The following is a 16,859-nucleotide window of genomic DNA, read 5'->3' on the forward strand; positions in this document are numbered from 1 at the left end:
ACATCATTGATTATGCATCACCATGGTTTGCAATGTATATAAAATGTAAGATAGTATCAACAAAATAAGAAATGTGTATCTAAAAATTGCTAGATGTGTATGAGAAAGCTTGGGTATGTATTTATTGGATATATACTATGTATTAGAAAAATGATGATTTAAACAATGAAGTACCCTATCTGGAGATGTGTATTAACAAAAACATGAGATATGTGTTGGCAACATGATAGATATGAATCAATCACTTGTTAGGTCATCATCAGGTCGGTCACCAACTAAGATGCTAATGCTAGGGAGCTCAAATATCATGCTTTCCTTTCAAACCATCGTCTTGTATGTTGATGCGGAGAAGACAAGTGAGATTATTTTACATCTTCTATAGATGAGATTAGAGATGGATTGGATTGTCAAAGCCAGATCTTACCGCACAATAAAAGGATGGTAGATTAGAAAGGAAAGATATTAGATTTGGCATAAATATGGATAGTCAAAAAAAAAAAGAAAAAGATTTTTATCAAAAAAAAAAAAAGATAAAATATTTAGACTAGGCATAGAAAATAGGTGGAAGATCCAAAGATGGTATGGCGATTATGATGGAAGGATAAGATCGGCCACTTATATCCTCTTTTTTTTCATTCATCTCTTCCTTTGTTTTTGTTTTTATTTTTTATTTTTTTACTTTTTTTCTTATAATCTTCCTCCATCACAATTAGTAAGCCTGTCATCGCTTATCAAAAAAAATTAGCAAGTTTGTTATCTAATTTTAAGATGCGCGGATCGTTTGTTGTGTACTGTACGATGCGGTGCACAACGTGCACCATCCATCGCATGATGGACGATTGTGCAAGGTCGTGCGCAACGAGCGCGCATCCATGTGTGGCCGTTTATCGTACGATGGACGTTGTGCTGTGCAATGCAGAAAACCCAAATTCAATTTTAAGTTATCTTATCTATGCTTTAGGATCTGTGGTAGGATACATGGCATGCCAAAATATTCTATCCAATATACATCTGCCAAGAGAATCTGCCCCATTTTCCTTCTCGGATTCATCTTCGATCGCACGAATCTACCATTGGATCACCCCACTTTACAGCTCTCAAAGCGGTCCAAACTCTATCATTCACTAACTGCACAGATCTCAAATCGATCGGTGGATGATCCAACGGTGAATTCACCTTTCGCGCCCCATCAAATCCATGTCATCCGTTCCTATAATCCCCGCCCCTCTCCCAACCGTCTGCCCATAAAAGCCCCGGCCCCCAGACAAAAGAGCGCAAAACAAAAGAAAAGGCCCACAGAGGGAAGGACGCAAAACTCGAGCCAATACCAAAGAGGAAAGAAGAGGAGAGAGAAAGCGAGCGGCAATGGTGTCGGACGCGGAGCTCGTGGAGCGGCTCCGGGAGTTCCTTCGGGCCTCCGACCTCTCCACCACCACCACCGCCATCGTCCGCCGGAAGCTCGAGGAGGACTTCGGCGTCGATCTCTCCAACAAGAAGGCCTTCATCAGGGAGCAGGTCGATCTTTTCCTCCACAGCGAGTTCAACGACAACAAGGAGGTGGACTACGGCTCGGGGGGAGAGGAAGGGGACAGGGACAGAGAGGAAGGCAGCGGGGAGGAGGACGAGGAGGAGGAGGATGAGCAAGAGGACGACAAGGAGGAAGAAGACGAGGGCAGGAGCAATGGGGGTGGGAGCAGCAGGAAGAGGCGGTCAGATTCTACTGCTACTCTTAATCTATTTCCTTTCTCTGTGTCTCTATTTTTGATATATTATCGTGGTCGCATTTGGGAAGTTTGCGCTAATTAGGGTTTTGTTGTTCTTGATCAGGTCAATGATGACGCCTTTCGTTCTCTGTAGTTCTGGAGTCGTTGATTATTTGGATTTTGGAGTTTAGGTCATCAGTTACATCGTCTTAGATTGGGTTTTTGCTTAATAGCTCAATGTTTACCCTAAAAAACGATTTTTTGAAAATATTTGTTGGGCGATAGGAGGATGTGGCGGAAGTCTGTCTGTATAATGGTCTTCATCAAAATGCTTTCTTAATCATGGTCATGGAGAACGAGGATTAGCAATGTTCCGCTTTTTTTGATAGAGAGTCTTCTTCTTCCATTTGGCTGTAGTTTTTTTTTTTACTTTTCTTGAATAAAACAGTGCAAGTCAGTGTGGCTTCTTAAATCATTTGTAGTACTAGTACTTTAGATACTGGACTGTTATCTCTAGGGGGTTGTTTTGGGTCTTGAGAGTTTTTTAAGGTTGCTTCTCATGTTGACATTAGAGCGATGAAACTCTACATATGTTTGCAATATGGGGGTTTAGGAGAAGTGAAGGAAATGAAATGGAATTTTAGGTTCAAATATGGGTATTCTTGGTATGTTTTAGATCTTATGGACTTTTTCTCTTTACTTTCTAAATATCCAAAGAGAGTCTTAAGGATTACAGTGGTTTAAAAAGATTCAAGTTGTGGAAGCATGACATATGCCTGAGAAAGATCTTGTTCATGCTGTCAGAGGATCCTTGGACCCTACAGATATGGGCATGGTGCTTGAGATTGATATTTGCCGCCACCTGGAATTTTTCTGGAGTTACCCTGTCTCATGCATCAGTCAATTGATGAAACCAATATGTGGTAGTTGGAATACTATGACATGCCTCAATTATCCAGATCCGGTGAATTTTAGGGTTAGGAAATCAATAGGTAATGAAGTCGTAGTATGTACCTTTGTATAGATAAAGGGTCTGTATTGTGCCAACAGGGTTGTGATATGCGATACAACTCAATACTTTAGGCCTTGAGTTTTACGTTAATATTATTCGAAGAAAATGTGTTTATCTAGGACCTCCATGTGTTACTTCTTATAGATCCATCCCTTTTGAGTTTTTTACATAGAGAGGCATGATATGGAACTAAAGATCTTTGCTAAGTAGAAACTTGTGGAAGGTATGTACGGATTATCTATAAAAGGTCAATACTGCTTTAACCGAGTAACATCACCATAGTATTTTCCAAAGGCAAAATTCTTTCTTGTAAATCTTTATCCGTCTTTGTTAATTTGCTTGGAAATCTGCATCTTCATGGATGTGTGTATACAGCTTATCATTGCTTTTGCCTTTTACTGTGAGTATATTAAGCATACTTTTGACTTTCTACTATTGATTGCTACTTGTTGTTTGGTATTTCATGCAATTACATGTTTATTGTGCAAGTCAGAGAGAGATGCGTCAATTCATATCACTGGTAATAGATGGCAAGACCTTGGACTAAGAGAGCAAGCATAGATAAAACATCTAGTTTTGCTTCTAGATAGAACTCTTTATTCCAAGATTTCTTATAAACTTAAGACGTACTAGCATGTGAGCATGTAAAACATTGAACTAAAAATCATAAAATTGATTATTTTATTATAAGATCCATTCATTTTATGGAGAAAAATACTTTAGAAAAACTTAATGCAATATTATAATAATACAAAAGCATAACTGGTGAAACAAAAAAAAATTTAGAACATAATTTTTGTATGCACTAAGAGTATGAATAAAAAAGAAATTACTTACAAAGTAAAAAAAATGAACAAAAAAATAAATTACTTATAAAGTCAACATGTCTTTTCTGGACAAGGTTCAAATGATCCCAAACCTTTTAATATTGTAGATGACATTGATGTTGCATTGATGTAGCTCTCAAATCATGTTTGTACACATCCTCAACACTCTATGGATGACATCCATGGTGAGTAAATATGGCTTTCAATGTCTCAAATCATTTCTGTCCATTCCCTTAAATGTGCAATTAGGCTAAGCTTGGGAATAGGCATGAATTTTCAAAATTTTAATTAACGCTCACCCAATTACATGGCTTGACCCGGACAATGTACCCACAGGCTGGACCTTTTGCATTCCTACTCTATTATATTACCCACTTCATGATTGAACGGTCCTGTTAAAAGGCAAGGACAAACTCAAGTGCTATCAAACTTAGAAAATAGCTTCTCTTATCCTCTTGTTATAAAGTGAAAGTTAGATATTCAGAAAGATTTCTGCTCTCTTATTATTATTCCTTATGATGTTCACCCCCTTGTTAATGCTGTCAGAAGGAAAAGGTGAAAGTTACTTAAAACATGACATATATTAGGTTTCATTGTAAATTTATATTGGATATCCACCCCCCCTCCCCCACAAAAAAAAAAGGGAGGCTTTCACGATTTTTGAAAACAGCTCCAAGAGATCTGATTGGAAGAAAGTGACAAAGTCATGGGATAACAAGAGTGGTAGGTTGGGAGAAACATAGTGGAGTCAAGGTGCTTTGAGAACAAAAATTGACTGAGTTATCCCTGAAATTTGATTTGATAAAAACTAGGAGTCAGAAGAGGTGGCATTAGTTGGATTGGAAATTGGAAGAGAAATACATGGAAGATGATAATCACATGATTAAGTGAGATATTCATATTTAGTGGATACTAGTTTTTTCTTAATGGAGGCATTGATATTCCATATCAACAAGAATAAATTTGGTTGGAAAAGAATTAGAAAGTCATGGGTTAAAAAGAGAGGTAACTGGAAAGAGAATGGTCAAGTCAAGGGCATTTTGACATCAGAGACTGATTAAGAAAATATTCCTAAAACATGAACCTTTTCTTTTTAATACAATGTAGATGAGTGAAACATTCAGGAAATATAAAGCATATTTATTACTATCAGGTGCCTCTTTATTGGTATTAGGTAGCAATGGGGTAGGTTGAGCTAACCTCTACTATGAAGCCATACTGCCTTAACCTAAAACCAACCTGGCTTCCCCGCTCGTAATAGAAGGCTGACCTGAACTTGTTGGTGGGCTAGCTAAGTCCTTCAGAAGCTAAAGCATTCACCAAAATCAGGAGGTGAGATGGAAGAGCAGGAAACGAAGGAAAGGGAGGAGAGGGGAGGTGATGTGATATCATGTGGCTGGATGACAGTGATGAGGTGGTAAAATGATTGTGCAATGACAACTGAGTGGTGGTGGGACTCAACCATTCTGCTGAGGTGATGATAAGCAGGGTAGCAAGGCAGAAGAATGGTGATGGCAGTTGCCAATCTAGATGAGATGAGAAGAGGGGTGAAGAGGAGGAGAAGAAAGGAGATGGTCGGGTGAGGGTGGCTATTGAGTGCCCCAATGGTGGGTTATGAAGGTTGCTGTTCTCTGCTTTACTGGGTGGTTGTTGGGCACCATGATAGCAATATAGAAGGGGTTAGGTGTCCGGATGGCAAGTGGAGAAAAGAGGATGAGGAGGGGAGAGGAGGTAATGGGGGAGATGAGGAGAAGATGGATAAGGAGGTATTAGGTTTTATGAATTAGACCAACTAGGGTCTACTCTCTCTCTCTCTCTCTCTCTCTCTCTCTCTCTCTAAAAAAAAGAAAAATCTAGACCATGGAATTTCTACAGTTATATGTAATATTTCAAGAATTGCCAGCCCTAATGTCTACATTTTTCTTGCCACCTAGACAACACAATTTCCATTTATACCTCAATCTAATTGTTCATAATACAAAATGTACATTAACTAGCACACTGCATCCTCTGAACAAAAAGAAAAGGACACTTAATCCAAGACAGAACTGTGCAAAACTGAGGATCCTTAAAGGCTCAAAAGGTACACCAGGTGCTCACTTTGTTGGTGGATAAGACAACCTGATATGGTTATTTGCACTTCCAATATATCGTCCATTGGTTGTTGGATTATATGTCTTTCCTTATGGAAGATGGAAAGACTTCTTGGTTCAGTGTCAGAAAATGACATTTCTAAGATGCTTCACCTTTTTGCATTCATTGCTATTTTGGGGGGCATGAGAGGAAGTTGAGGTCGTTTCTTTTCATTTTCCTTGCTATTTACCTCGTAAATGGAGCACTGCTTTGATTTGCATAGTTGGTTCGCACTTGGAGAATTGATTGTCACTTAATGTGAGATTCCATTCAAGCTTGCTAATATCTTTCAAAGTCGCCTCTTGATATTTGATCTTGCTGAACTCCAGCAAGCCACATTGTGCAATTGAAGTTAGTTTTCTGATTTTTATTGAGTGATGGTTATAATATATATGATGCTTTATTTTAGAGCATGCAAGGAGTGTTGCATAACTTTACTGATCTCATATGAATGGGAAAAAGCTTGTTTGTTTGGTTGCATTATGGTAGTTCTATAAAGGTTGCAACTGCATGTATATGTAATTAATGCTTCAATTGTGTGCTGCATGCTCCTAAACTCACTTAAACTGAGAGTTTGATGTTTCAGTTTTTTTATATTAAAATCCCTGAGACATTCTATAGGACCTTCCTCTTTTTATTTACTTATTTCTTTCATGTATGAACTGCTTCTGTAATCTCCTTAGATGTCTCTTCTTTATTATATTATATTAGATTGAACAAGCTCAATAAGGAGGTCAAGAAAAGGGGTGGCGGATTTACCAAGCTGTGCAGTCTTTCTCCAGCACTGCAACAATTTGTTGGTGAATCTGAATTAGCCCGAACTGAGGTAATGCTCATAAAATATACAATCTTTTAATACTATGTTTTCACATCAATTCAATTGAAGAGCTTTAGGGACCTTACTCTTGTATATTACGTGTTTTGCTTAAATGGTTTCAGGTTGTGAAGAAACTATGGGCTTATATTCGTCAGAACAGTTTGCAAGACCCAAACAACAGGAAAAATATAATATGCGATGACACACTGCAAAACATTTTTAATGTCAGCACCATTGACATGTTTCAAATGAACAAAGCGTTATCAAAGCATATTTGGCCTTTAGATTCTGAAGGTGGTTATTCTGAACTGACTTTGCTCCTCTGCTTAACTAATAGTCTAAGTCTGGTTAATTTACTTGAATATTATGATTTTGCTTTTTTGTTTTAAAGAAAATTTTGTGGGTGCATGCATACCCTGTACGAACAGATCTGCTATAGAGGCTTAATGCCTCGAGGGTAATACATGAAGTTTATGACTCAGGTTTGAGGCTTTCTTTTTGCCTCATCAAGAGACTAAATGGCTAAGTTTTATGCATCCAGTTTCTAAACATTGGTTTACTTTGGATATATTGCTTGACTTATATTTGTTATACTATTTCTGATGGTTTAGGTGGCTCATCGACTACAGTGAGGTCAGAACCTACAGGTGGCTCATCGACTACAGTGAGGTCAGAACCTAAGGCTAAACCACATAAAAAGGAAAGAGAAGGTTGGGAATAGTGTTCTCATGTTATATTAGTGCCATCAACAAAATGTAGCACTATATCACTTATTCCACTTATCAAATTCTGATGGGTTAACATGGACAGTAAAGCGGCAAAAAGGAGGTTCCTCTGGTCTTCTTGTACCCCTTCCACTTTCGGATGATCTGGTGAAGTTTATTGGTACTGGTGAAAATACATTATCTCGGTCTGATGCTGTGAAAAGGATGTGGGAGTACATAAAACAAAACAATCTGCAGGTATTCTGTTGTACTGCTTCTCCATATATTGTGTGATTGCTGGTGAGATAATTAATTGCATGAGAACTACAACTGTGTCCTCTTTTGTATTGCTTATTCGATGTAAGAATATCTCTCGGCATCATTGCATATCTATAAGTTGCTGATGGAACATATAGTCTTCATGTGTGGACGTTACTCCATTTCACTGACCAACCTAAGTGATGAATCTACAAAGAAAGAAAGAAACTAGAGTTATGTATGCATCACAACAGTAGCAAGACAGTAGTAATGTCTTTAAACTCAAGCTGACCATACACTAGGAGTTAGCATAGAAGAATGCCCATATTCCCTTCTCTTCAAAGGATGCATTAACAAAACTACTATATTCACTTTACCAGTAGTGGTTTCAGCACAAACATAAGTGAATTGAACAAGTGAATATGATTTGGTATATTCTTGGTCAGCTCAAAGGTTGTTACTGAAATAACTATAGAGATCTAATAATATAACCTGGATTCCTCGTTAAGATAAGAAAACTGTTGTCTCCATATTAGTCCAGGTGGTATATCCATATCTGCTATCAGTATCTAGGATGCCTGTATATCTGTCAAACTTCAGTTTTGAATTGTGTACAATCAAATTGTATTGGGATAATTCATTTGCTTCATAATTTTTCACCATATAGCCGATGACATCCCACTGCCCAACTGCTGCCGCAAGCCAAAATGAGAAGTTGGTCCACTCCTATGTAGGGCCAAAGTTTTGCTTTGGCTAAGGTCTCTGGCTGTGATGACGTTGGAGCCTCACCAATATGGTATATAAGATTGTCTTGGCTCTTATTACCTTGGCTAATGCAAAAGTACAAATTTCAGTACTCTGTGTTGATTTGATATGAATATAATTTTCCAATCACCTCTTTACTTAAATAACTGTTTTGAGTAATTCCAAAATCAATGTCTTAGTACTTTTGCTGATTCTAGATTTACCCTATCAGCCAAGATTTTGGTATCGTGGTCCTAAAATATCACCAGAGATCTCAGAAAATCTCGGATCTTTCCAGATTTTCTTACTTACCATCTGGGCTGAGATAAACTGAGATCTCAGTTCATCTTGATGTCAGTCATGTGCTAGGATCTGGAGCTCTCGTTTTTAAGAACTTTGGATAGGTCTGACATGTCCCATGTCAAGTCAACAAGCTATCTTTGGTTCACTCGTTCCCATTCAACATGTCCAAATTCTTGTCACTGCTTAAAGTAAAAGCTTAGAATCACTTGTATAAATATTTGTTACCCAACACTTGCACATGCAAAGCCTGCACATAAGGTCCTTGCACTTCTCAAGCTGGTACATGCAGTGCCTCTCAGCTGGGGCTCAGACATGCAGCACCCTTGCATGCTTGTATGTTCAAGCTCCACTGGCCAAACGAAGACATAAGTAGCCACACTTGCACATGTGTGAATGCTTTGTGCATTCACCTACATGTGCATGTAATCAACATTTAGAAATTTTAGAGTTGATTCACCAAAAACTTGGTCACTAGCCAATTTTTTGGCAACTAGAGCCAAATGAAAACAAGTCAAGCCCCTACCAGCTTAAATTTCTTAGTACCCAATGCTCCACTTAGGTTGCATTGTAGCTGGCCCATGGTCATTCTCCATTGTATGTCATGGTGGCTCCTATGTTGTGTTACTGCAAATTTCATGCCCTCCAAAATAGGAGCCTTGTTGACAGGACAAATGTGTGAACTGCAATATGATCTTAAAGCACCTATCTTGTCCTTTGCTCACAACTCTCTTAAACATGCATGCAGAAGAGGTGCCAAACTAAGGATGAGTTTTGAACTCAAAGTCATGCCTCTGGAAGACCAAAGTCTTGCCAATGCATCCTCATGTGCAAATCTGTCAGGAAGTAAACTAATTAGTTGAACTCTTTTCTTGAAACAAAGAAGACTAATATGATCCCTAAATTTCGATATGATCTGTGAGGTTATCCGAGTAAATATTTGGGATGTGTGATGGAGATCAACAGATATACTTATTTTGCATGGTCACTTCGATAAGCTTTCATATCAAATTCCAAAGAGGCATTAATACCCATGAAGAGAAACAGGGAGATATTTGTAAACAGAGTTAGTAATCCAATTCATACTCATAGATACTTCAGTGTATGCATGTAGAGACATTGCACATGCAACATTATGGACTTTGCCTGCATGAGATTTGAATAACATCTTAATTTGTTACTTTGGCCAACTTAATGCAATAGTTTTCTTGGAAACAAAGGATGTCTGCAGTGTGTGCTCTATTATAATGATGACTTGAAAGTATTAACTGAAGGGTATTTAGTTGGATTGTTATGTTGATATACGGGAGGGAATCATGTTTTGCTTATAGAAATTTATTTCAACGGAAGTGAACCTGGAGTTAGATGGCTCAAACTAATGTGTATAATGGGAATGTCTGTTTAGAAATGAGTGGTTGGCGGCTAGGAACAAGAAAAATACGCGTCATGTATCAACAGTAGTAGATTTTCTTCTATTTTTCTTGTAATTTGGGTGTCTTTTTTTTTAAAAAAAAATTCCATTGCTGTCGCTTTGTGAAAAATGTGAAAAATGAATCACTGTTGATGTTTGGTTTTTGTTATTGATGCTCTTTGTGATTCTTGTCTCTATGATTCTTTTTTAATGGGGATGGCGTGCTCTGCAATGTGATATAGGTGGAGCCAATTTAGAATAGATATAGAAGGCACCATTATGCAGTGACCATGAACAGACTGAAGTGTCCTTGTTATTGGTAAGACATTCTGGTGGAATAACCTCCAAGATTGATCTTAGGGGAGACCCTTAGTGAAACACTAATACCTGCAGCTGATAGGGTTTGTCTGGTGATTGGAAAAGCCTCGGATACCACAAGCATTGACTTATTGCAGAATTTTGGCTGTTAATCAGGACTTTGAAAATAACTGCAGAGAACCTGATGGATCATCATGAACATGCAAGGCTAAGAAGCCACGGTGACTGCAACTCTGCAAATCACTTGCATGATTACCATGTTTCCAGTGACCAGCAGAAAGGGCTAGTCTCTCGGCCATCTGTTGGGACTGCAAGTTTGTTATCAGTCGTTTTTGGTAACTAGAAAATGTTTTCATGGTGATTTTTCCATAACTATGAGAGAGAGAGAGAACCAAAAGCACCCTGTGAACCATTCTGACTTGACTTTGATTTGGTATGGGCCAAACCACCCGGTTCAGGTCAACCCATGATTGGAACCAAAATGAACCTGTTTCCGTTCTGGTTGGATTGAATCTGGTTTAATGCTTATCTTATCTATTCATCAGGTTCTTGTCTCAAAGCGCAATCCAACACATATAATAATTAGCATGTATAGTTGATTACCTGATTATATTAGAAAGATATTATGCAATAAAATAATAATAAGCAATATGTAGCCACTATTAGCAATCTATTCTACATCAGATCTGGTTGATAACTGCATAAAGTATAATCAACAACACGAATGACCATCTATGTTAATCTTATTACTAATCTTATCAGTTTTGGATTGGTTCAGGTTTGGATTCGGAACCTAGTGATCCAAATCCAAACTTCATTCAAAATATAATTTTCAGTCCAAGCCTCATCCAAGTAGCTTAGGTTTGGATGAAACTTGATTAATTTCATAGCATTCCAGATCAGAAGCAGGTCAATCCAATCCCCATGCTACCGAAAACACTGGCTTTTCATTAAAACTGCATCTTTAACTTAAGCACTGACTTCTCTTAAATAATATTTGCATCATTAAGTAACCTAGAAAATGTATTAGTAGATTTAAATGCTGAAGAACTTATGTGTCTATTGATGAAAATCTTTATAATTTGGCAACCATGCCACCTGTTTGTGTTCTCTGCTGGTTTGGGTTTCCCATGTACTTGCTCAAGTGGAAAATATCGGCATTTTGAGTGACAAGCTAATAGTTTTGAAGTTGCCTCATATATACCAGTGACTAATATACACCTGTTAATCTTACTAAAGCTATTATGATTGATTAGCTTTTTATACAGAATCTTCTTTAGCTTTCTAAATAAGGAATTTGTTCTGAAGTGAATAAATAAAAACTAATAAAGGAAAACATCTATACATGAATGCGATGGTGTCAATCCACATCTTAGACGAGTTTTTTCATCAACAGGAAAAATATTCAACCTAAAATTCATATATTTTCAGTGCATCTAATGTTTGCATGGAACATCTTGTCAACTGTGTGCACTATTTGCTAGCATTCCATGTCTGCTCATGTAGTTCATGCGGCTACTTTTTTTGTTGCTTGCAAATTGTGGTCTTTGTTGTACTTCTTGATAGTCCAGGTAAATCCTCGACTCAATGCTTTTTCTTTTTTCTTAATTAAAATTTTCCATCATCTATGGAAGGATCCTGCTGATAAGAGGAATGTTATATGTGACAAGAAACTAAAGGAACTGTTCAAGGTTGATACTTTTAGAGGCTTTACAGTTTCCAAGTTGCTGGCGGCTCACTTCATCAAGACAAAATAGTTAGATGATTTGGTATCTCTGTTGAACCCAAGGAGACGGGCAATTTTGTTTGCAATATAGTTTTAGTTTTGTTTGATATTTATGTATGTATGTAATTTAACTTGTTTTGGACCATCCTGTAGAATGGCAAAGAATGGAACTGAATCATTTGTTCATCTCTTTGTATAATAGAATATGAATAGTAAAGTTTCTGTCATCTGAATTTTTAGTATCAACTTACTGCACTAGGTTCTCATTCCATCTATTCTTTGAGAAATGAAGAAACCAAGAGGAAAGGAGGGAATCATGCTATTTGGTGTTTGAGTATAAAAAAAAACCATAAAGAGAGAGAACAAGGAGAAGTGAGGGGTTAAATTTTTCTAGGGTTCAGAAATCTTTCCTCTGCTTCAAGTAGTCATTTGATAGCATAACAAAAAGCAAGCAGGTCAGAATAACTCATCCATGTCCGAAATACTTTCTTTACAAGATTCTCCACAAATTTCTGTTTAATCAAAAAAAAAAAAAAATCTCCCCCTTTCTCCATTGTTTTTACTTGAATTATTTTCTTCTGTTTCATTTTCTCAGCAATTGAGCAGAACCTAAAATTCTTGCTGGTAATGGAAATGAAAATAAAGAAGGAAATCTAAGAATCAGACTTGTCATGCGAAAAAAATCTGCATATTCTATGATCAGAATGACTTGTTGCCCTGACATTGTTTGTTTGGTTACTCTGGTTTGTCCAGTTTAAATTCTTCCTATACTGATGAGCTTTTGTCATCAGACATTTTCTGCTCCATTCTTGCTCTTTGGAGTCCCCATGTATTGGAGAAGTATTACATGGGGAAGTATGCTATTACATTATCAAGATTCCTCTTCCCTTCAGAAGAATGTTGAAGCTGGTGCGCTTATATGCATTCTTAGATATAAAGTATTTCTCAGTATTGTTGGCTGTAACTCTCAGCAGGATATCTCTGCAACATAGCATTCACATCTAGTTTCCCCTGTTGTTCTTATGCAACTGGGATTAGGAAAACATGCTTCATTAGTGCTATATAATATGTACATGGAGGTTCTTGTGTCTAATGACCAACTTAAACTGGTGCAGTGTTCAATGATATGAGGAATTCATCTAAGGTCGCCATATTTTTACATTTAGAACTCTGTTGAGAGAAATTCTGGGGAAGTTGATTTTCAACTACTGTTGCCATATGTCATGCATGCATTTATGCACGTATGTGTATATTAAAATTGTCATTGCTTTTATTACAGCTGTTATCCTAATTATTTTTTTTTATTACAAGAAGGCCATCATATGACAAGTTTTTTTTTGGTTGAAAAACTTAAATCTGATTAAATTCCATGCGACGTAAAGTTGAATTGTGTATTTCCTGCATACTGAGAATCTGAAGATGTGAGTTGTTAGTATCTCTTGTGTTCAGAGAATCTATGTAACGGAACATTAGACACCTTTTATATTTAACATGCAATGGAGGGTTTGCTCATTCTTCTCTCCATTCTTTGTATCCACATGTTGATTTGTGCAGCAACTGCAGCTTTAGTCATATTGTCATGGATGGTCATGTTCAGATTTCAGTTACCGGTCTATCATCAATTACCCTGGAAAAAATCTGAGTGGCACTGATATTTCTTTACTGACAAATTGCAATAATTTTCTACCAGAAATAATTTACAAGTTTTCAGTTTTTTCTTTTCGGATATAAATTCCAGCTTCATTTTTCTATGGAGACAAAACTCCTGAAAGTTAAGATGGGTGGAACATCACAAAGTGACACCTGTTCTGACTGTGTCTGAAGGGAGTATGGACACTATTCTTATGCCTGCTCGGTCCTTGAATATATGCCGTCACTTTGTGTTGCACTTCTGGACAGGCACCTTTTTTTTTTTTGGGGTGGAATTCGACAGGCACTTTGTTAAACTAAAGATAGACCTGTAAATACAATTTACATCATATGAAACAGAATAATTTTTTATTAAATCTCAAACCTGATGCTTTGAGTTAGCTCTGAATTATTTGTACCTTCCTACTTGGTTTTGAGCTAAACAGTAAAGGCTAGAACCATTAAATATATGCCGTATTGGAAGTGAGATCAATCAATCTATGGTATGAAGAACATGAGGTGAAGATTGTAAAAATTTGGTACGGAAGGTTCTTATCTTCTATTAAGTTATGAATGGCTGTATGTGATTTGATTCTCTTTTACACTGTTGAAATGAAGAACCTGATGTAAAGATTGTAGATTGGGTACTAAAGGTTCTCATCCTACATCAAGTGTGCATGTCTATATGTAATAAGTTAAAGTGTCTCACATCTTTCTTCCTTTGATGATATGTTTAATATAATAAGTTTATTCGTTGGGATTGGGATATATCTTTGGGTTTGGATGTTGTGCAAAGCTTCATTTTGTAATTTCTCTATTTAAATTGCATTTAGGCACCTTTTTGAACATTTACTGATGCTAGATCTCCACGAACCAGAATAAAAGTTTGGTTGTTATTGCTAACTTTTATCACATCCAATGTTATAGCACCATGAATAACTACCAGGTAATCCACAACGAATTAAAAAGAAAATAAGGGTTCAATTTTGAGCCTTATTGATTCGTTTAATTGAAACATTGGCAAATTCTCAAATGCCTTGCTCCTTCATATCTTTCATTGATTTAGTTGATGAAACCATTGCTTTCTTATTTTGTATAAAGCTTAATGGTATTTTATCATGTTCTTAGAGTTTGGACACTGTATTTAGATTGTTGCCATAAGATCACTGCGTTTATAATTGTGAAAGGAACTTAGGCAACTACAAGAGATGTACTACATATTAATTGAAGGGACTAACAGAATATTGATGCACGACAATGTCTATTAATTGATCAACCTTGGGTTATTATTTAGTGACTTTATTGTTATCCTCTTCCTATGGAAATAAATAATGTGATTCCATCTTGTGAAGAATCTGGAGATATAATTATTGAGTTGTTGGCCTGTGAATCATAAGTTCACATGATCTTATAATCCAGACTTCCCAACTATGAGTTTAATTGTGTCCCTTTCTCTTCCTATGTGAGATAATGATGTGATCCCGTCTTGCCAAGAATCTGAGCTATAATTATTCTATTGTTGGCCTGTGAATCATAAGTTTACATGCTCTTATAACGCTGCCTTCCCAATAAGAGTTTAATTGGGTCCCTTCAGCAGGACATGGTAGGCTGTTTTCTACCATAAAGATTTTCCTCAATCAGATTCCAATTACATCCCCTTGGTCATTTTCCCTGGATCCCCATGGCTTACCGCTCTAAACCTGAGCCCTCCCCTTTTGGTGAAAGAATCGAAGGAATGTGAGGTTGCAAATGCGGAGTTCGAAGGGAGGTTCTTTTGAAAGGCTACATTAGAGGAATGGTAACGCCAAGTTGTTCACAAAATTTCTGGCATCCGAAGGAGGAAAAGATAATTGATAGTTTCTTTGTCAATTGTAAGCAACTGCATTTTAGACAATTTTGTGGTTTTCATTAAGATCTGCTGGTCTTTTTATTTATGGCTAGTAAGTTGGAGCCATGGTGGATGACTTACCTTCAAGTGTGGATGATTTTAATGTGAGGTGGGTAGAATATGTGTACTTAGAAGGATGAAACTTAGATCATAGATATGGATTTCTCCCATGCTTGGACAGCTTTCACGTCATGCTTTCTTGTTTTCCACGGGAAACATGCAGAAATCTTTGCTGATTTATTGTCCAATGACACGTATGATGAGGGTGGCTATTAAACATTATTCGTACCAATAACCTTCGCTTGCTTGTGTTGACCAAAGACATTAGCAAAAAAGGGTTTCTTTTTTACCAAAGACATCAAAGGGCAATTTCGATTTTTCACAAAAGGTGAGCAAATTTACTAATGCCGTTAATTTAACTGAGTGAAAGGAGGCTTTACAAACTATTGAATGTAAATATAATTATATGGACCTTAAGGAAATTTTTGTAATTTACTTGAAGTTTCAAGAACATTCAAGCAGCTGGGGCAAGAGATAATCTCTCGTATTGCTTGATATGCAGAACAATGAGAACAGTATAACTTCCAGGTGTTACTGGTGAAAGTATGCTCCCATTGGATGCTTCGATGAACTAGAGCAGCATAGCTTGAACTAGTCTTAGCTTTCCACTGTGTTTTTTTTTCAGGCTATATCTTCAAGACTCTTTATCATAAAATTTCATAAAATCTTTCAGCAAAAGAAATAATAAGCAGTGGATGCTCCCATTCCTCGCCATCAAAGGAGTTAAAAGCCATTCTTTCAGAGAGACTAATAAAGGAATTCTGGAGTTTTCTAATTTGTTTCCTGTTTTCAAATTGTGGCGGAGTTGATATTCCCTTGGCACCAAGTCCTCTGATATTTTTGTTGCTGACACCTTCATTTGATAGTTTCCATCATCTAGGAAACATGGTTAAACTTCACCATTTTTATCATTGCTTTTTTATTTTCCCCCCATTTATTTAGCTTTTTTACATCCTGTATATGTTCTCATCATTCCTATCTCACTGCAATTTCAATATTCCTAGCTCTACCTGTGACCTCCATTACAGAAAAAGTTCTGTGAATGTCCCTTGCCGTCTGCCACAGAGGGTGTTTCTGGACATCAATATTCAGTTTTCTATATCTAATTTTCCATATGGCTGTAAAAATCTATTGAGTCCTTTACTGAAGTCCTCCAACATTCAGAATGCTCAATTCTTTTGTCCATCAGTCCATCATCTGAAGGCAACCTTTTGTACAGCATTATTGACATGTGAAAATGTGCGAATCTTTTCACTAGAAAAAGGACATTTTTGATAGCACAGCATGATGAATAAGTTAAAACATTGGAGTTGAATAGTAAGCATGGTG

General features: G+C 36.9%; 1 protein-coding gene across 5 annotated transcripts; it reads left to right on the plus strand.

The window, feature by feature from the left end:
* The first annotated feature begins 1,260 nt into the window (after nt 1-1,260).
* On the plus strand, nt 1,261-15,662 carry LOC105060000 (uncharacterized). Of its 5 annotated transcripts, XM_073259761.1 has the most exons (7): nt 1,261-1,709; nt 6,387-6,501; nt 6,615-6,786; nt 7,104-7,202; nt 7,303-7,454; nt 8,122-8,250; nt 11,862-12,180. In XM_073259761.1, the coding sequence occupies exons 1-6, from the start codon at nt 1,366-1,368 to the stop codon at nt 8,209-8,211; spliced, it is 972 nt and encodes a 323-aa protein (XP_073115862.1). In that variant the 5' UTR covers nt 1,261-1,365; the 3' UTR covers nt 8,212-8,250; nt 11,862-12,180. The 5 variants fall into 5 exon arrangements, with proteins under 5 accessions (XP_073115862.1, XP_073115861.1, XP_029116276.1 ...); XM_073259760.1 differs by lacking the exons at nt 8,122-8,250; nt 11,862-12,180 and adding an exon at nt 12,745-13,465; XM_029260443.2 differs by lacking the exons at nt 8,122-8,250; nt 11,862-12,180 and adding an exon at nt 15,180-15,662 and having other exon boundaries at nt 1,262-1,709.
* Nucleotides 15,663-16,859: the final 1,197 nt, after the last annotated feature.

Source organism: Elaeis guineensis, chromosome 6 (assembly GCF_000442705.2).
Source record: "Elaeis guineensis isolate ETL-2024a chromosome 6, EG11, whole genome shotgun sequence".
NCBI classification, from domain to species: Eukaryota; Viridiplantae; Streptophyta; class Magnoliopsida; order Arecales; family Arecaceae; genus Elaeis; species Elaeis guineensis.